Source organism: Aethalodelphis obliquidens, unplaced genomic scaffold (assembly GCF_003676395.1).
Source record: "Aethalodelphis obliquidens isolate GAN/ISIS:26980383/991018 unplaced genomic scaffold, ASM367639v1 scaffold18, whole genome shotgun sequence".
Lineage (NCBI taxonomy): Eukaryota > Metazoa > Chordata > Mammalia > Artiodactyla > Delphinidae > Aethalodelphis > Aethalodelphis obliquidens.
This window is the reverse complement of record NW_020837962.1, coordinates 1,340,376-1,361,775: the sequence shown is the minus strand read 5'-3', so window position 1 is coordinate 1,361,775 and position 21,400 is coordinate 1,340,376. Positions and strand designations below refer to the sequence as shown.

The 21,400-nt window shown below is 44.9% G+C and overlaps 1 protein-coding gene and 1 pseudogene across 1 annotated transcript in view; both read left to right on the top strand.

Moving 5' to 3' along the window:
* The window catches only part of BFAR (bifunctional apoptosis regulator), a 28,800-nt gene that overhangs the window by 5,411 nt on the left and 1,989 nt on the right, over positions 1–21,400 (top strand). The window contains exons 2-7 of the mRNA XM_027117330.1: positions 7,198–7,534; positions 8,906–9,110; positions 9,814–9,983; positions 12,017–12,161; positions 18,569–18,742; positions 20,247–20,449. Coding sequence (XP_026973131.1) covers positions 7,272–7,534; positions 8,906–9,110; positions 9,814–9,983; positions 12,017–12,161; positions 18,569–18,742; positions 20,247–20,449 — 1,160 coding nt within the window. The 5' untranslated portion in view covers positions 7,198–7,271. The remainder of the gene's footprint in view (positions 1–7,197; positions 7,535–8,905; positions 9,111–9,813; positions 9,984–12,016; positions 12,162–18,568; positions 18,743–20,246; positions 20,450–21,400) is intronic.
* On the top strand, positions 2,253–6,831 carry LOC113626175 (tricarboxylate transport protein, mitochondrial pseudogene; annotated as a pseudogene).

Here is a 21,400-nt window from a genome sequence, read left to right as displayed (position 1 = left end):
CTGAAATATTTGATAAATAGGAAACCCCCGGACTCTCACTCATTTTGAGCTAGGTCTGTGAGAATATGGTGAGAATAAAGCTGACTTAGAATTTTTAGACTTGGCCCCTGCCCTCAGGTTCATCCACAGCCTTTCACACACACAATCTACTGAGCCTCTGACGCTAAAGCAGAATGTAGAAAATTGTGTGGGAAACCTCATAAGCAATCACTTTGTCAGCAATAAGTAAGCTGATAGAACTCCAGAAGCTTTCTAACCTAAGGCCAGTTAACTAGAAATGTCAAACACTCATCGGTAGACCGTGAAGGCATTACCTTATGGAACAGGTTGTGAAAACACAGATCTCCACAGGGTCAGGCAGCTAGTGGAAATGAGGAAACCAGCTGGGTGAGGACTGCAGCAAACTGGAGCCAGCTGGCCCTGTGTGAAGGGGGCAGCTGCTCAGATACTCAGCTTCAGCTGATTCTTGTCACACAAAAGGAGAGCCCAGTGTTGCCAGATCTTCTGATTTTCAGAAGCAGCCAGGAATCTGGGTTTTTATGTGAAGTGAGATTTTTTTTAATGCTGGCACCAAATTCAATAGAAAAGAAGAGAAGAAGGAAGATGAGGAAAGAAAGAGCAAGAGGGAGGGGGAGAAAGAGAAGCACCACGTGAAGAAAAAGACTAGATGTCGCCACTGAGCAGTGGCTACCACTGTTGAGACTGACAGGTCACGGAGGATGGCTGCTCTTGACAGTAATGCAGCCACACTGTGAAAAGTCTCACCTGGGCTCATTACAGGCACTCTAGGAAGCCAGGGCAGTGGGTACTTTAAGAAAGCCCTTATCCCACTGGATAAACAATGATTCTTAACCTAATTTGGGTCTTGGTCCCCTTTGAGATCAGATAAAAACTATAGATTTCCTTCAGGAAAACACTCGTGTGCACAAACACAAGCTTGGCAAGTGATTTCAGAGTGTGCCCTGACACCCTGAAGTGCCAATCCAGACATCAGTTGAAGACACAACTTCAACTTTCAGAAACTGCAGCTCTTCAGAGTGACTCAGTCCAGTGGTCTCGCCGTGCTCTTCAATTATGTGGTGTTCCAGCCATCATTTTATTTTATTTTTAAATTTATTTATTTATATTTGGGCTGCATTGGGTCTTTGTTTCTGTGTGCGGGCTTTCTCTAGTTGCAGCGAGCGGGGACTACTCTTCGTTGCGGTGCACGGGCTTCTCATTGCGGTGGCTTCTCTTGTTGCGGAGCACGAGCTTTAGGCACGCGGGCTCAGTAGTTGTGGCTTGCGGGCTCTAGAGTACAGGCTCAGTAATTGTGGCGCGAGCTTAGTTGCTCCGCGGCCATGTGAGATCTTTCTGGACCAGGGATTGAACCTGTGTCCCCTGCATTGTCAGGCAGATTCTTAACCACTGCGCCACCAGGGAAGCCCTCATGTGATGTTTAAGCACAAACCAAAGTGTCTCCATGTGAACAGGGCACTGGGAGTGGGAATGGAATGATTCTTCTCGCCCCTGTCCTAACCATGTCCCCCAAGCCTTCTCTGAGGCTTTGCGACGAGGTGGAAAGAGCAGTAGGCTGCGGGCGTGTTCTAACACGTGCTTCCTTGTGAAGGAACTCAGCCAGCAAACCAGCTCCAACCTGCTGGTGTGTGTGCCAAGTTTGTAGAGAACAGTTATCAGCATCCTCAAAGGAACATTGGGCCTTCTCCTCAAAGAAGCCTTTAACCATTGCCAGTGCAGGAGGGTGTGTTTATCCAAGTCAGAAGGCCACAACTTGGAACTCTAGTATCTGAGCTAGTTTTTTATCACGTAAGAGGCACTTTCGTCCTCTAAAAGTACTGCTTTCTTTAATGGAAAGAACCCAAATACTTACAGACAGAAGTAGCAGAAGAGATCAGCTGAATTCAGTTAAGCTGTGCATTCTTTCTCTGTTAACTTCCAGTTTTTGAATTTAGGGTAAAATGAAATGAGCAAGATTCCTAAGAAGTAATCAAAGTCCATGCAGTTTCTAGATTGTCAAAGACAATTAAAAAACAGAGTTAGTGGCCACCTCAGCTTTTCAAAACATGACTTTTTTTAAAAAAAACAGATCCTTCATATTTTGTTCCCTCTGCATTTTTTTTAAGTATTTATTTATTTATGTGGCATGCAGGGTCTTTCCTTGCGGCACGCAGGCTTCTCTCTAGTTGTGGCACGCGGGCCCTAGAGTGCACGGGCTCAGTAGTTGCGGCTCGCGGGCTTAGTCGCTCCACGGCATGTGGGATCTTAGTTCCCCAACCAGGGATCGAACCTGCGTCCCCTGCATTGAAAGGCGATTCTTAACCACTGGACCACCAGGGAAGTCCCAAAACATGACTTATAAAATACACTTCTGATGTCTGTGTGTGATTTGTTTTCTCTCATGAGAAATAAACTTTCAGATCTGGTAAACTAAGAATTATTAGTGCATTCTAGTTTTAAAAGGTTAATTTGTGAGAAATTAATTTCCATGTATGTTGTCATTTCAAATGACTCCGAGATCCATACACTTGGCCTCCCCCTTAACTCCCAGCTCCAGTTTCAGATCTCCACCTGCTCACTAGACAGTTCTACCTGGAGCTCTGGTCATCACTGCAAACTCGACTCTTCCGAAATTCAACTTACTTCTCTTAAAGCTGGGCTCCGTTTGTTTACAGTGACTCATTTCTATCAGCAGAACTGTTCTTCTTCCCCTGTTCTAGAACCTAGACAACATCTTTGATCATTCTGCTCTCTAATCACCAAAGCCCATAAAGGATTTTTGTAACATCTCTTGGATAGATTGATCCCTTTCTTTGCATTTTCATGTTTGCCACCTTAGTCTCAGAAGTGACGGCACCTCACCTCTGCCTTGTCCCAGCTCAGCCTGCCTTCCTGATGAGATTTATCATCCTCAAGGACAGCTTTGCTGATCTCAATGCCTCCGAAACTTTTATGTGCTCCCATCTGCCCACCTCTCATTAACCAGTCACGCAAGACCCTGTATCAGACCTGTATCTCCAGGTATATCACTCACTGCTCCCCAGGAAACACCAAGAACAGCGCCCAATTCAAGCCCATCTCTTCTAACCCCTGTTAGAAGAGAGGCCGCCGCCGGGCCCGCCGCCGGGCCCCCCACCCCGCCCACCATGGCCACGCCCCACACTCTGGCGGCAGGGGCGCCCGCACCCAGGAAGGCCACCCTCACACACCCGGGGAAGGCGATCCTGGCAGGCGACACGGAAATCTGCATCACCTTCCCCACCAAGCACGTGAAGACGCAGCTGCAGCTGGACGAGTGCTTGCACCCGCCGCGCTACGAGGGCATCGGGGACTGCGTGCGGCGGACGGTCCACAACCATGGCGTACCGGGCCTGTACCGCGGCCTCATCTCCTTGCTCTACGGCTCCATCCCAAAGGCGGCCGTCCGGTTCGGGATGTTCGAGTTTCTCAGCAACCACATGCGGGACGCCCAGGGATGGCTAGACAGCACACGCGGGCTGCTGTGCGGCCTGGGCGCTGGTGTGGCAGATGCCGTGGTGGTCGTGTGCCCCATGGAGACCATCAAGGTGAAGTTAATCCATGACCAGACCTACCCCAGCCCCAAATACAGAGGATTCTTCCACGGAGTCAGGGAGATCGTTTGGGAACAAGGGCTGAAAGGGACCTGCCAGGGCATCGTGGCCACTGTGCTGAAGCAGGGATCCAACCAGGCCATTCTCTTCTTCGTCGTGACCTCCTTGCACAACTGGTACCAAGGGGACAACCCCAACAAGCCCCTATGAACCCTTCTGATCACTGGTGTGTTTGGCGCCATCACAGGCACAGCCAGTGTCTGTGGTAACACTCCTCTGGACGTGATCAAGACCCGGATGCAGGGCCTGGAGGCGCATAAGTACCACACAACGTGGGGCCGCGGCCTGCAGATCCTGAGGAACGAGGGCCCCAAGGCGTTCTACAAGGGCACCGTCCCCCGCCTGGGCCGGGTGTGCCTGGACGTGGACATCGTGTTTGTCATCTACGACGAGGTGGTGAAGCTGCTTAACAAAGTGTGGAAGACGGACTGAGCCCCGGTGTCTGCACATGGGCTGCCCCCAGCACCCCCTTCTCGCAATTCCAGTGCAGTCATGCCAAAAGGCCCCCTTCCCCTGTCCCTCGCAGTTCATGGCTCAGGGCTGTCCCCTGTGGCCATCGAGTCCATGTGTCTGTCCCCTGTGGTCTGTATGGCACCACCATGGTGTCCATGTGTCCAGCTGAGACCGGGTGTTCCTCTGGCCTGTGAATCTGTGCCCACTTGTCCACGTGCTTACTCATGTGCCTGTGTTTCATGTTTCGTGTCCTGTGACCCTGTGCCCCACTTCCCGGGGTGCCCATGTGGCCTGGGTCATGGCTCCGTACCCATGGCCTGGTCCCAGCCCGGTGACTTCCACCCTGGGCGCAGGGGCATCGCCCCGGCCTACCACAGCTGCCTCCGGGCCTCAACCTGGCCTCACTGCATTATAGGGGCTGCCTATCCCCCTGCGTCTCCCACCACTGGCCTTAACCAGCCCTTGGGCCCTCCCTCTGCCCCGGACAGGGTGGCACCTGCCACTCTCAGGACCACCCTTCCAAAGCAGAATAAACCGGATCCTGTTGCAGCCTCCTGTCCCTGTGTCAGCCCGTCTGTGGGTGGGCAGTGGTGGTCACGCCTCTGCCGAGGGCAGGCCCACTCCTCACCCGAGGACACTGTCGGGGCCAGGCAGGCTGGTGGGCAAGCAAGCTGCGGCCACAGTGTCAGCCCTCTGGGAGGCCTGGCACCAGGCCAAGGAACATCTGGCCTCCATCCAGGCCTTGCCTGTGGCCTGGGGGCAAGATCCTGCAGGGTCAGCTGGAGGGTGTGTCCTTGGGGGTCACCTGGTAGGCAACATTGAGGGGGCAGAGGAGAACTGGTTGGGCCTGGAGACAGTGCTCTCGGCCTCTTGTCTGCCCTGCAGCCTGGGCCCAGCCCAGCTTACTCCCTAATGGTTTCCCTGTGAAATGGTCTGCTTGAGGGGCACTGCTTTGGGGTGACCAATTTCTGGTCTCCTGAGACTCTGAGCAGGAGGCCCTTTCTTAAAAAAAATAATAATAATAATAATAATCCTTCTTCCAACACTGAATCAAGATGTGCTCATGAATGTACTTAAAGTGCCTGCCAGTGCCCAGCTCCCCAGAGATGGTCAGTAGCGAGCAATGGTCCAATTATTATTTCCTGGGATAATACTGTCCACATGGTAGTTGTTTAATCCTTAGTAGCCAAATAAAGGAACTACTTTATCAAAATGATGATTCCTTTTTCTAAAAACCTATACATATAAGATCTCCTACTTCCTTAGTAATTTGAAGAGGCTGCCCAAAGGAAAGCAGTTAGAAAATGTTTAGATGTTCCTAAACATACAAATAATGAGCAAATATGATTGCTTTTTATAATTTTCTCTATATTTTTGCAGTTATCGTAACATCATTTTCATTAAGAACAGCTTGGTGAATACAGAAAACCAAAACCAAGAAAATCACAATCCTCCCCCACCCAACCAACTACTAATACTTCATTGTATTTTCTTCTAGTCTTTGTTTATAGATTTGCTTGTTTAAAATATAGTGTTATCATGCTCTATATAAAATTTGTGCCCTGTAAAAAGTGATAAAATTCCCTGAAAATCAGGGAAATTACTACCATTTATGGTCTACTTACTGTATGCCAGACACTTTACTTGCATTCTCTTACTTAACTCTCAAAACCTCCCAATGGGGTAAATACTATTACCATCCCTATTTATATATGAGAAACCTGAGACTCAAAGAAATCCAGAGCGCAAAGCTAGTAAATGGCAGAGCTGGGGTAAGAATGCAGGCAGCCCAGCCCAGGGACCTGTGTTCTTAACCACTGCCTGCAAAGAGCCCTTCTCTGCGTGACCAGTGTTGGTGATCGAGAGCAATTTACCTTCTTGTCTGTAACAACAGTGAGATTGAGAAACTCTTCCCCACCAGTGCCTACGCCATGCTAATTCCAGTAACAATCTGAATAATCATTTCTTTAGCCCCTGTTTACACCATCCACCACCCTAGTTCACTATCTCTAACTCTCACAAGAAGCTTTGAAGGTTTGTGTACTGTAAGCACCATTCCACAGCTGAGGAAACAAGGCTCAGAGAGCCCAGGTAACTTAGGCACCATCCCGGAGATGGAGAGTTGAGCTTCTAACTCCATGGCACCATCATACTGCTTCTCAATAAAAAAATCCCTTAAGACCCAGATAAGGATGAGAAGAGAATGGTCCTTAGCCATTTGCATATTAGTGACATTAGTGTGTTTCTGTGGCACCAAACTGGTGGGATCCAGAAGGCAGGATGTGCATGTTTCGGTTGATTTGGGGTGTGTGGGGGGGTGGATATTAAGCCCCAGGCAAGTGGACCTGGCACAGGGCACCTCAGAGAACCAGACCTCACTGTCTTCCAGGTACTGTTCCTGTGGAAGCCTCTGAAATCAGGTGTCAAAAGAGTTAATTACCTAAGGGGAAGGCAGATTTGTTTGGATAAACTCTGTTATTTATATGAAGTACATCTGTTGTTGCCGACTCCAGACATTTTCATGGGCCAAGAAGCTGGCTTATTTAAAAGTATGTACGTTGAAAGGACTTCAGAAATTTCATTGAGAAAACTGAGGCCAAAGAAATTACATCTTCAAAGGAAGTTAGCAGAATGGAAGGATCTAGAATTCTCCAGCCTCCCTCATCCAAGTCCATTGAACTTTCCACTATACTATTTTGCTTTACCTAATTTTTTTTTTCTTTTTTTTGTGGTACGCGGGCCTCTCACTGTTGTGGCCTCTCCCGTTGCGAAGCACAGGCTCCGGACACGCAGGCTCAGCAGCCATGGCTCACGGGCCCAGCCGCTGCGCGGCACGTGGGATCTTCCCGGTCCGGGGCACGAACCTGCGTCCCCTGCATCGGCAGGCGGACTCTCAACCACTGCGCCACCAGGGAAGCCCTTTACCTAATTTTTGAAACTATGACAATAGGTCAGAAAAATTTAGTGATGTTTATGTGGTTTATGGAATGTAAATTTTTAGAAACCAAATTTGTCACATATAAAAATCAGAGCTTTAATATCAATAGAATGACTGTAATCTCAAACACCTACTATATTATCTTTCCTATTTCTGTTGTTGTCTCTTTTTTTCTAGATTTCACGATGCTTTGCAGCAGTTTTCTGAGTCTCGAATTTTCTATGTCTGTGGATCCCAGAATTTGCTAAGAGATGGAAGAGTCTCCGCAGAATGATCTGAACATGACAAGCCTTGAGGAAGAGGACCCTCTCCAGAGCAGCAGCCCTCGGATTTCTGTTAGGGAATTTTCCTGCCACTGCTGTTACGACATCCTGGTTAACCCAACCACCTTGAACTGTGGGCACAGCTTCTGCCGGCACTGCCTAGCTCTGTGGTGGGCCTCTTCGAAGAAAACAGAGTGTCCAGAATGCAGAGAAAAATGGGAAGGTTTCCCCAAAGTCAATATTCTCCTCAGGTAATGCTCAGCTCACGTGGGTAGCTCATTGGGCCTGTACAGTGTGGTTTCTCTTACTGGGAGCAGCCACATCTGGAAAGGCCAGAGGGGTGGAGCCCACTGCCTCAGGGGTCATTCTGGATCTGCTGGCATGTGAGTCAGGGAGCTCAGGGACCTGGAAGTCCCGACTCCCTTCCTCACAGGTGACCGTGATTTGTTTGTTTATTATAAATGGGGGAAAGAAAGAAACGCTGGTTATCAGACCATTGTCTGTAACCCTATGCACATAATACTTCTTATTGATGTGTATTCACTGAGAACACCCTAGGTCTCATAGAGAAGATGGTCTAACTGTATGATTCTCGAAAACTGGTTTGATGCTGGTTTTCATAATCTTTGACTAAACTCTGTTGCATTTATCACATTAATAGAGTTTCTCATGCATGGCATCACACAACAGTTGTTAAGACCTTCAGATAGCAGGTTTATTTCTGCTTCCCTTCATAATGTTCATCATGTCCCTGTGAGGTCTTTGAGGCTAAAATCCTTTTCTCTTGCCTTCTTGTTATCAACAGAGTACCAGGAAGTTCCACTGAAAACATTAACCCAGCATTCTCTTTTTCACAGGAGATGTATTTACACCACTTTGCTCTGACCTTTCAGCCTTGGTTTACCTGCGGGTTAACCTTAAATTGAAGAAGGGTTCTCTGATTGTGTATAATCGAAAATGAAGAGCCTACAGTATGACCTGAGGGTTGGTCTCACTCTCACTACTGAACTGCACCTTTTTTCTGAGTTAATTTTTAATAACATAAGCAGTACATATATAGTCATTTACATTCTTTTAAAAAAATCAGAACATTGCTGATAAAGACCCCTTCAACCCCTCCTCCCCCATCTTACAATTCTTCCTTCCTTTTTCTCAGAATAATTTCAGTTATGACTTAGTTGTCATCTTTCAGATTTTTAAAAATACTTTTATACATTTATGTGCCAATAGGAAATGCAAATATTTCCTCACATCAGTGGTGTACTGTGTTTCTGCAGTTTACTATTTCATTCAACAATGTGGATAAATTTATTCATTTTGATACACAGTGATATCCAGTAAATTCATTTTTAAAACTATGTATGTTTCCACTGTATGAATGTATTTCCACTGTATGTTTGAATATGCTATGTTTTATTTAGCTGTTGCCCTAACAGTGGACATATAGGTGTTTCTGATTTGTTGCTGCTACCAACAGGGCCATAACCAATCTTCTTGTCCATTCTTCTAGAATCCTTATATATTATTAAATGTTGATAGTAGTTTTATTTTGGCCTCTAAACATTATAAGTGTACTCAGTCAAAAAACTGTCTTGTGATTTTTTTTTTTCTGTTCTCCATAGGGATGCCATTGAAAAATTATTTCCTGATGCAATTAGAATGCGATCTGCAGACATTCAGCAGAATAATGATGTAGTCCAGAGTCTCGCAGCCTTTCAGAAGTATGGGAATGATAAGATTCTTTCAGCTCCCAACACTGGCCGAGTGAATCAGCAGAGGGGAGGGGGATTCTTTTCCGGAGTGCTCACAGCTTTAACTGGTGTGGCAGTAAGTTTATGTCTCTCTGTCCCCCTCCCTCCCACAGTTTCCCGTGAAGTCAGTTCTGTTGAAATACCCCTAAATGATTAATGATGTGACCGAATGTGGTAATTCACTATGTACATTGAAACCTGGGTATGTTGCCTATGCAAGTATATGCAACGTAATATTCAGAGCCCAGTAAATGTTAGCTTTGTCCCATTTCATCCTCTTCACAACCTATGCAATAGGCACTGTTATTATTCCTGCTGTAGAGAGGAGCAAACCGGTGCAGAAAGGTGTTAAAGCTGGAACTCAAGGCCATGTCTTGAGCACAGCCCTTCACTAACTTCCAGTGTAGAGACTATTTTCTTTTTAAGATCTATCCATGCTACAAAAATCTAACTATTACAAATTTTCCAATAGAAAAGGCACGCGAGTCAGTTACACTGGCCAAATTGATGGGGAAAAGGGTGCAGTGCTCCCTGGTGCCCTGCAGTGAGTCCTATTCCTGTCTCTGTTCCCTGACGACCTGAGACTCAGCAGAGATGAGCCCACCAAGGGTCACGCTCCCCAGATCTCAGTGGCAGTGGTGTTGCCGGCTTCCATATCTATGGACTTGGCATCATCCCCTTCCAGCTCAGCTTTTTCCTTCCCGGCCCCACGCTCACATATTTAGAAACTGGCGTCTCTGATCCTGCTGTGGAATAAGGGCCATGTCACTTTTCCCCAGGTGGTCCTGCTGGTGTATCACTGGAGCAGCAGGGAATCTGAGCACGACCTCCTGGTGCACAAGACTGTGGCCACATGGACAGCAGAAGAAGTTGTCCTCTGGCTGGAGCAGCTGGGCCCTTGGGCCTCTCTCTACAGAGACAGGTTTTTATCTGAAAGAGTAAATGGAAGGTGAGAAGCAAAATCTTCTGATACGTCACTGACATTTTTTAAACAGTTTTATTGAGACACCATCCACGTAACCCCAAAAGTCACCCATTTAAAGAGTATAATCAGTGGCTTTTAATATATTCACAGATATGTGCAGCCATCGCCACAGTCTGGTTTTAGAACATTTCCATCATCCCCAAAAAGAGAGCTCCTGCTAAAGGCAGTCAATCCTCATTTTCCCCTCCCGCAGCCCCCGGGAACCACCATTCTACTTTCTGTCTCCTGGATTTGCCTGTTCAGAGTATTTCCATTCTTCATTCATCCATTCTTCAGTTGATGGACATTTGGATTGATTCCATTTTGGGGCTGTTAGGAACAGTGCTGCTGCGACCATTTGTATATAAAGGTTTTTGTGTGGACGTGTATTTTCAATACTCGGTACTGTCTTGGAGTGGAAATGCTGGGTCATAAGGTAACTCTGTGTTTACCTTTTGGGGAGCCATTGAATTGTTTTCTAAAGCAGCTGAACCATTTTATGTCATCGACTGACATTTTAATTGTTTGTTGCTTCCTGATTATAAAAGTAACATATATTTATTTATTTTAAAATAATAAAGTAGAATTGTAGGACATTAGAAATGAAATACCTTCATAATCCTGCTCTTCAGAGAAAACCACTATTATCATCTTGCTGGACACCTGTCCAGATTTTTTTCAATGTTTATACAGGCATACATATAGATGTGTTAAATAACATGTTATTTATTTATTTAAACTGGAAATACGATTGTACTAAGCAAACCTGTGTTTATATGTATGTGTATAGGCTAGAGTCTGTTAATCAATCTCTACCAGCACACATATGTGGTGTTTCCCTTTTTTCTGCTCCAGACGGTACCAGACTACATTGTGCAAATGCTCTGAGGAACCTATTAGTTTGAGGAGCTCACTCATCGCTGAGCTATGCGTCAGCCTGCTTCTGCCCATCAGCAAATCCCCCTGCCCCTTCCGGAGCCCTGTCCATCTTTACTAGGGTCCCTCCCTTCCTTGAAGGGGGAACACGTAGGGGTGTTACTTAGACCACCAGGCAGCCGCTCTCTAACCCATTTGAGTCAGACGTGTAGTCCACTCACTGCTAGACTGCCCCACCTCCCACCCTGGTCCATTTTTTCCCCCTGAACTGAGCTTTTAACACTTGACTCTCTATTGAGGAAGCAAAATACTCCCACTTTGTCTGTTTTTTGTAAGAAGTTGTACCACCTCCCCACCCTCGCCCTGAATTGTAGTTAAAGAAACTTCTCTACCCACTTAATACAATATGTCTTTCTGTAACTGTCTTCCTTCCAGAGGAGAGATTCCAAAACTGGAATTGTTGAGTGAAAGGGAATAAACCTTTACGGGGCACTTTTAACAAGGAATCACTGTGGAGGTGAATTCACGTCTTCTGATGAAAGGGAACAGATAAGGGATCTACACTTATCTTTATTTAATCACTATCCTCAAACAGCTACTCTTTTTTTGGCTGCATTGGGTCTTCGTTGCTGCGTGCAGGCTTTCTCTAGTTGCGGCGAGCAGGGGCTACTCTTCATCGTGGTGCGCGGGCTTCTCACTGCTGTAGCTTCTCTTATTGCAGAGCATGGGCTCTAGGTGCGTGAGCTTCAGTAGTTGTGGAGCACGGGCTTAGTTGCTCCGCAGCATGTGGGATCTTCCCGGACCAGGGATCCCACCCGTGTCCCCTGCACTGGCAGGCGGATTCTTAACCACTGCACCACCAGGCAAGTCCCCAAACAACTACTCTTAATGTCATAATGTTTTATTGGATTTCTTCCCAATTTTTTTTTTCTGTACACACACACTTTAAAAAATAGAGGGACTGGCAAATAGTAAGCTTTCAGTTGTTTGCTATTATTAATCTTATTTCATATGTTAGGTGTCTTACCTCAAGCCTAAAGTGTTTATCTGTGTTGATAAGGTGGAACTCCGACTGTGGAAAGTTTGCTTCCAGGATGTAATCTCAAAAGACATCTCCTCCTATCTCCTTGCCCACACCCTAGGTTGCTTTTAACTTTGACAGAGGAAGAATTTTCCAGGGCACCATATACCATAGAAAACAGCAGCCACCGAAGAGCCATCCTCATGGAACTGGAGCGAGTCAAAGCACTGGGTGTGAAGCCCCCGCAAAACCTCTGGGAATACAAGGTAAACTCTATTTTTTCAATGGAAAATAAGTATTGAGCACCAGATATCAGTTATCTGCCTGCCCACTGCTCATGAATACATCAGACAAAACCGAAGCCCCCTGCATCCCCACTTTCCCTATGCCTGTGTATCCTTCCTGAGCCTATTTTTCTACTTGTGTTATGGGTATATATCCACAGCTCTAGGAACAATGTTCTAGGTTTTTAACCTTAACATAAAAGGCATGAACTGAGCTTATTATCCTTCTGCAAGTAGCTTTTGTCTGTGGCTCTCTTTTTCTCTTGTGCCATATTCCACTGCACAAGTGCATGACCATTTATACATTCTCCCATTGATGGCCACTGAGATTATTTCCATTTTTGCTATGAGAAACAGGGCTGCTGTGGACATTCTTGGAAAGTTCGTGTGCTCATGTGTAAGACTTTCTTTGCGCTATACACTGAGGAATAGGATTACTGGGTCACAAGTAACGCACATCTTCAGCTTTACCAGATGCTGATAAATTGTTCTTCAGTGTGACTGTACCTGGTTCTCCTTCACAGAGAGAATTTAGCGAATACTGTAGTGTAAAACGAATACTCTATTTTTTATTAGTCATAGAGTGTCTGGAGTACAGATACCTATACCCTAAAAAAGACATCATGGAGAAAAATAAATACAAATAACCAATAAGTTTATGGGGGAAAAATGCTCACTGATAATTATGGTACAAATGAGACAACCCGCTGGCGTCATTCTCACCTGTGACATTATCAAGGATAAGAACTTTCATAACGTGAGGAAAGAGGCACTCACGTGTGTGGATCCTAAATTGGCGCAGTCTCTTTGGAGAGCAGTTTATCAATAACTATTAAAGTTTAAACCGCCCCTACTCTTTGGTCTACAATTTCACTTCTTTGCATTTAGAGCACAGGCAGCATAGCGCTGTGATCAAGAGAGGGCTCGGCAGCCTGACTCCCGGTCTCCTCGCCAGGCTCCTCCAGGGCACACGGACTGTGGGAACGCCAGCAAGTCCCTGGGCCTCCTGGTCCCGTTTCCTCCTCAGCCAATGACCTCAGAGAGTCACAGTGAGAATTGAATGTTTGAGTCACAGAAATTATTAAACAAGATGTTGACCACAGTGTCACTGGTAATAGCACGTGGGAAACAACCTCAGCACCCATTGTTAGGAACAGGTTAAATAAATACAGCTCACCCATACATGTAGCCATTACAAAGGAACGAGGTGACCCTGGGTGTGCTAACAAGAAATGATACCCAAGTTGTTAACTGAAAATAAAGAAAAACACGTTAGAAAAGCTACACATTTGTATGTGTCATAGAAAACCTCTGGAAGGATACACAGACTGTTAACAATGTTTTCATCTAGGGATTGAGACTTGAGTGGAAGGGTGAATTGTATTTGTCATTTAATACAATTCTGTGCCGTTTGAAAAAATTGTGTTTATTTTGTGCATGTATTGCTTCAAAGCTGAAAAAACACTAGTTTCAGAATTTTTGAAGAATGGGGATAGGGTCCTAAGATAGATGATTTGTTGTTTTCTGTGTTGTTTGTCAGTTTAAAAAAAAAATCCCTACTTCTCTTTTATCATAAATTATTAGTTTTGTTAATGCGGTCAAATTCTGGACTTCTTGTAGCCAATGTTAGACCTGTGGTGGGTTTTAATATCTGACAGAACCTTTCTGGGTCCTGTATCCAGCAATGAGCCTCTATTTAGAATCTGTCAAAGTAAACTTAATATTCACCAGAGTGAATGGGGATGGTATTCTGGTCCCACTGTAAAGAGCAGGCAGAATCTTATCATCAGTCTGCTCCTTCAGATCTGCGCTTCAGCCCCTCCCCAGGGGTGGTCGCTTGATGTTCAGCCTGCAGGCTGTGTGGTAAGACCCCTCGGTGCGGCTGCCCCTGAGTGCCACTGTTCTCGTCAGACCTGAGAGGGACAGCTCCCCACAGCAGTGCTGTCATCGTAACCACCTAACTGGGAGGTTGGTTTATCCTCCTTCTCTGACAGAAGGTAGCCCCAGAGTTGGGATATTTTGGTCCAGCTGATCCCAGACCTACAAACATGTAACCCAGTCATCTCCCTTTGTCTCGTACTAACCAAGACACCCAAGTGGCTGGGTGCCTTCGGGCTCTATTTCTGGGACCTGTATTCCTTTAGAGCCTGCACACCCAATAGGAGCAGCATCGCCCCCAAGGCCATTGGTTCTTGAGGGGTGAAAAGTGTTAAGTATTGCAGTGACTTGTGGCCCTCCAAAGACCACAGGACATAATCAGACACACGGTATGTCTGTGGTGTTAACGATTCATGGGGCAGGGGAGGGCTTATGAAAAAAATGTCTAAAAGGCTCCTCAAGGGGTAATAATGAAAAAAAGGTTGGGAAACATTGCTTTAAAATGAAGAACTACTTCCATATTTCTATGTCTCACCTACGTTACAATATAGAGATAATTTTTAGAAGTTAGATTTTTCAAAAAACTTTTACTATGGAAAATTTCAAATATACCCAAAAGCAGGATAATAGTACAAAACTTCCATCAGCCCATACGACAGCAACTCATGGCTGTGTTTATTTCAGTAATACCTACTCCTGCTACCCCTGATTATTTTGAATCTGAGATAGCATATATTTCATAAGTAAACATTTTATTGACTCTCTAAAAAGTAAAGACTTTTTTTTTAAAATTTATGTGGCTGCATCAGGTCTTAGTTGCGGCATGCGGGATCTTCGTTGTGGCACTCAGGCTTCTCTCTAGTTCCAGCGCACGGGTTCCACAGGGTGCAGGCTCAGTAGTTGTGGCGCGCAGGCTTAGTTGCCCTGTGGCATGTGGGATCTTAGTTCCCCAACCAGGGATCAAACCCGTGTCCCCTGCATTGGAAGGCGTTTTCTTAACCACTGGACCACCAGGAGAGGCCCTAAAAAGTAAAGACTTCTTGAAAAACAAAACTAAAATACCACAATATACCCCCCCAGGATGAATAATTCTCTGATATTATCAAATAATTTGTCAGTATTCAAATACCCTACTTTTTTTTTTTCAGTTGATTTGTTCCACCCAGGGTCCCAACAAGGTCCACATTTGGTTGTCATGTCTTTTTTTTTTTTTTTTTTTGAGGTAAAGTTGGTTTTCAATATTAGTTTCAGGTGTACAACATAGTGATTCAATATTTTTATAGATCATACCCCACTTAAAGTTATTATAAAAATATTTGCTATATTCCCTGTGCTAAACAGTATATTCTTATAGCTTATTTTATATATAGTAGTTTGTACCTCTTAATCCCCTACCCCTGTCTTGCCCCTCCCACCTTCCCTCTCCCCACTGGTAACCACTAGTTGGTTCTCTATATCTGTGAGTTGGTTTCTGTTTTGTTATAGGCATTTGTTTGTTTTATTTTTTAGATTCCACATATAAGTCAAAATATACCTACTTATTTTTCTATGTCTGACTTATTTCACTAAGCATAATACGCCCAGGTCCATCCATGTTGTTGCAAAATGGTAAAGTTTCATTCTTTTTATGGAAGGGTAGTATTCCATTGTGTGTGTGTGTGTGTGTGTGTGTGTGTGTGTGTGTGTGTGTGTGTGTGTGTGTGTGTATTTATATGCCACAGCATCTTTACCCATTCATCTGTTGATGGATACTTAGGTTGCTTCCATATCTTGGCGATTGCAAATAATGCTCTTATGAACATTGGGGTGCCTGCATCTTTTCAAATTAGTGTTTTTGTTTTCTTTGGATATATTCCAAGGAGTGGGATTGATGGATCATATGGTAGCTCTATTTTTAGTTTTTTGAGGACCACCCATACTGTTTTCCACAGTGGCTGCAGCAATTTACATTCCCACCAGCGGTATACAGGGGTTCCCGTTTCTCCACACCCTCTCTAGCATTTGTTATCTGTGGTGCTTTTGGTGATGGCTTTTCTGACAGGTGTGAGGTGATATCTCATTGTGGTTTTGATTTGCATTTCTCTGATAATTAGTGATGTTGAGCATCTTTTCATGGGCCTATTGGCCATCTCACTGTCTTCTTTGGAAAAATGTCTATGCAGGTCTTCTGAATTTTTTTTAATTGGGTTGTTTGTTGGTTGTCATGTCTGTTAAGTCTCTTTCAGTCTGTAGATTCTCCCTTCCTCTGTCATTACCCTGCATTTATTTGTTGAAGAAACCAGATCATTTTCTCCTGTAGTTTTCTGACGTTTTGTACTTTGCCGGTTATCTCTCTGTGGTGTCACCTAACAGGTCCCTTCTTCCCCTGCATATCCTATAATCTAGGAGTTAGGACTAGAGGCTTACTTTGGTTTAGGTTTGGTGTTTTGGCAAGGCTGCTTTATAGGTGTGGTATTTTCTTCCATCAAGAGGCTCATAATGTCCCATGATCATTGATTGTTTAGATCCATTAGTTCATTAAGGGTTGCCAAATGGTGATACTGTAACTCTCTCATTTCTTTTTCATCTTGTTAGCTGACATACATCTTTAATAAAAAGGAAATCTTCTGTCAACAGCCATTTTGATTATCCTAAGTACAGTTTATACCAGAAGGGCAGGTTAAATGCTTGATCTTCTCCATTTCCTTACCAGTTTCAGAATTTGCTTCCCTGTTGTCCTCCAAAAGTGACCAATTTCTTTCTTTAGGATTATTAATAACTGAGTATTTTGACATTCTTGATGTATTTGAATACATTTCAATAGTTATTCTAATTCATGCTCCAACTGTCCCATCTTTTTTGAATAGTAGTCTCTTCAAATTATTCCCTGAGTCCATTTTTTAAATTTAACTTTTGAATTGAGGTACAGCGTACTTGCTAATGAGTCCTTTTAACATGATTTATTAGTCTTTGATAGTTTCCGTTCTCACACGACAAGATGTTCAAGTTACTCATGTACCTTTCCTGCCCCAGACCTGGAATCAGCCATTTCACAAGTTGGACCTCCTAAAAATTTTTTTAAATATGGAAAATGTTAGGTACATACAAAAATAGAGGGAAGAGAGTACTCATACCCAGCTTCAACGAGCATCGACTCATGGTCACTCCTAATTCATCTGTACCCCTCCACCCTCTCCCCACACCCCCAGTCCTGGAATTATATCAAAGCATATCCACACATCATGTTATTTCACCCCTAAATACTTTAGTGTGAAGCTCTAAAGAGAAGGACTGTCTTCTTAAATGTAACCGTTATCACACTTTAAAAGCTTTATTGGTAAGCCACTAATAGCATCAAATAAGTTGAATATGTTTTAACAGTTTTGTTGAGCTATAATTGACATACACATATTTAAAGTGTACAATTTGCTAAGTTTTGACATATGTACACACCTGTGAAACCATCACCACAATCAAGATAGTGAACGTATACATCAGTCCCAAAAGCTTCTTCCCGCCCCTTTGTAAGCCCTCCTTCCCATCCCTCCCCTTTTTAATTAGTGTACAGTGGTATCTCACTGGCTTAATTTGCATTTCTTTAAGGATTAGTGATAATGAGCATCTTTTCATGTGCGTATTTGCCATCCTTCTATCTTCTTTGGTGAAGTGTCCATTCACATCTTTTGCCCATTTTACTTGATGCTTAGTAGCATCAAGTAAGTTGAATCATTTTTAAGTTTCTTTTATAATCAGGAAAAATATAAATGTACATTCATTATAGCAAAATTTACAGAAGTGAAGAAAATGAAAATAAATTGACCCTAATCCCACCTGAGATTCAGACATGGGTAATATTGCGTTTTGCTCTGTTTTCTTCTAGACAATTTTCTGAGTGTACTTAAAACAGCTGTTTTATTTTTGTATTCATTTTGCAAACATGTACTGACATCTCTTGTGAGCCAGGTGGTCCTTTAGAAAGGGGATCTGAGTCCTGAATCAGGCAGGCCCTGCTTTCACGGCACTGACACTGTGGAGGTGGATGGCTACACATCTTAGATCTTTTCTTCACCTAACATTGTAACGTGAGCATTATCCAACGCCCCTCCTATACATTCCTCCATGGCTGTATGAATTCTGGGCTAAATATCTACAGTAACTTCAGGACTGAGGTCACAGATTTCACTTTTTCTCTACTATGCACAATGCAACACTAAATATTTTGTGCGTGAGGCCTTCTGATTTTTTTATCAAGTGGTGCCCACTGATTACTTTCCCGAAAGGTTGTGTTCTTCTAAATGTGCCTAGGAGCTTGCTTCTCATCCCCCTATCCCTCCCCACCCATGGAGAGAGACTGGATCTTTCTATAACGTAGCCTAACAGATGGATTACTTGGCCCCTTCTTCCCATTCATTCATTCATTCATTCCCAGTGCAAACCACGTGGAGGAGGGCGTGAGACTGCGGAAGGAGCCTGGGTGGGGAGCGGGCAGCTATTGTTGTAACAAGTCCCTGCACCCGCCTCATCCTCTGCAGGCCGTGAACCCAGGCAGGTCCCTGTTCCTGCTGTACGCCCTCAAGAGCTCCCCGAGACTCTGTCTGCTGTACCTCTACCTGTTTGACTACACAGACACCTTCCTGCCCTTCATCCATACCATCTGCCCTCTGCAAGAAGACAGCTCCGGGGAGGACGTCATCACCAAGCTTCTGGTGGGTCTGGAGAGGGCCTTGAGTGGCGTCATGCTGCCATTCCTCAGCGTGGGATGGAATTGGAGACATGGCTGGCGCCTGTCAGGGAAGAGGAAACAACAGAGGCTTCATTTGAATTTTGCAAGGAGAGCCCCTACGAAAGAAAATACAGCAGGAACTTCCCCACTCCCAGAAGCCTGTTTTGTTTCCTGCATTGCATAGCAAGAGGGGTTACCCTCTGGACTTGAAATATTTAGGGGAAAAAAACCCAGCTTTGCTTCTGTTATAAAAGAAGATAGCATAGGTCCAGATTGCCCAAGGGTTAGATCTGTGGGCCCTCCAGCTTGGTAATCTGTCTCTTAACAGGATCCCCAAAGGATGATTATTTGTCCTACCACAAGGCAGGGTTAGTATCCGTCCTGTTGGCCTCAGAATAGTAAGCTGTCATCCAGCTCACTGATGGGAGTCATCACGTCAGCTGACCACAGGGCCTTTGGCAGGGATAGCTACCCGCCACAGCTCTGATGGATTCCTTCAGAACTGTCAGTGGATCGCATTGACTCAGGGTGATTGTGTCTAGTTGGTCATCGGAGGGTAATGTCCTTTACATTGGTACTTTTGGGGCAGTCCCTCTGATCCGTTTATATCAAAAGTCACATGGATATAGGAATCATCGTATATGATGTTGAAACAGAATTCCTAAATCTCCAAAGACCCTTTTCTAAACACTTGAATCAAATACCTGCCTAACTGACCTCAGCCTTGGGTGTAGTTTTAAGCCTGCAGGTTAGCCCCTTTGCACAGTGTTTCTCTGATTACCCAGTTTTCAGCTGTTCCCTGCCCTTGCTGGACTGGGAGCACAGAGACCCCCTGACCTTTCCGTTTTAAAGAGCCCCACCAACCCTTGCCCGCTTATCACGCTGACTTTCTTCTTGGGATGCTCAGTGTCTGCTCCGTTGTGCACAGTCTTGCTTGGCTTTCATTAGCCTCTGGATGCTTATGAGTTGTTTAAATGCTCTTGTTACAGATTACCTGCTAATTCTGTAAGGAAAATTTTTCATTTTCCCAAAATTACTTTTTAAAGCTATATGTTTACTTTTCCCATGACCTGTTATCATTCTACCACAGATGAGCTGTTGAATTGAAATTGTTTGAGCTACCCTTGCAGTGGTGAAGAAATTGTAAAGCTGGTTAATTTTTATTCATTTCAACCTCATTATTAATAATGCTTAGATTACTCATGCTTAGATTTTTTTTTTTACTTCTGAGCTTCCACAATTATATAACAAGCATCTCAGTTCAGCCTCTTTGGTAACATTTATCCAGTGTAAGATTAATTATTACAAGGTGAGTTTGTGGATGGAAATCTCATTTTAGATTGTTGCATATGCGTGTATGTGTATGTATGTTTTAATAAATGTAAAACTCACTGGGATAACCACAGTATTTTGTGTAAAAGTCAATCCTCATGATTTTTTGTGTCCATTTTTATGTAGTTTTATTTACTTGTGTGTTATTTTTAAAGGATCTTAGAGAGCCCACATGGAAGCAGTGGAGAGAATTCCTTGTCAAGTACTCCTTCCTTCCATACCAGCTGATTGCTGAATTTGCTTGGGACTGGCTGGAGGTCCATTACTGGACGTCACGGTTTCTCATCGTCAATGCCATGTTACTCTCAGTTCTGGAATTATTCTCCTTTTGGAGGACCTGGTCAAGAAGTGAACTGAAGTAAGTGTGTTTTTATGTAGGAGACGGTTGGAGCAACAGAGACTGGGAAAGAAATACCAAGTGGAGGAGAAGTCCTCTGTGGAGTGTTGTTCAGACTCGAGAAGACGCCCCGGGCTCTGGTTTAGAAATACTGCTTAAGCAGCAAACAGGAAAATGCCTTTGTGTTGGGGCTGGGGTGGCTCTGGTGGCGCTCACTGTCAAAGTGCGTCCCATGCGCCTTCTCCCCATGCGATGTGCTGGCTAATTCCTGCGGCGCGGGGCGTGACGGGCTTCAGTAATTGAGGAATAAACAAGTGAGAAGAAGAGGGTACTTTACGGAAAGCAGCAGTGTGGCAGAGCATAAAGGGATTTGATGAGGAATTCTGTAGGCATGAGTTCTAATCCTGCACTGCCACCAGCTGGAACAGTGATAATTTCTCTGGATTAATGCATAAAATGAGAGTTGGACTAGACAGTCACTGAGTCAAGTGACTCTTGGTTGTAAGTGAGAGAAACCAACCTAAATTGGCTTTCCTACCAAGGGACATGCCCAGTGAAGGCTTCCTGCATGGCTGGACCCAGAGACCCAAATGCTGTCATCAGGGCCACCCTCTCCCTCTCCCTCTCCCTCTCTCCCTCTCCCTCTCTCTCTCTCTCTCTCCCTCCCTCCCCCTCCCCCCCCCTTACAGCTCTGTTCAGCCTCAACAACGTCTTTGTTTGGGGGTCCTTGATCACTCTGGGTGTCGATCTGAGCAGCTTAGCAGCCCTGGAGGAAAGAGAGCACTTCTGAGGCTTGTGAAAGCCTGAGGCTCACATGCGTTTGCTCTGATTGGCCCAGCCTGGGTCACAGCCTCCCCCTGCCACCCCAAACCCACCACAAGTGCAGGGGTTTGTGGGCTCCCCGTGTCCAGATGCAGGTGTGCACTCACAGCCTCTCCCCCAACCAGGGGCTAGCTGATGCCCCAACCAGAC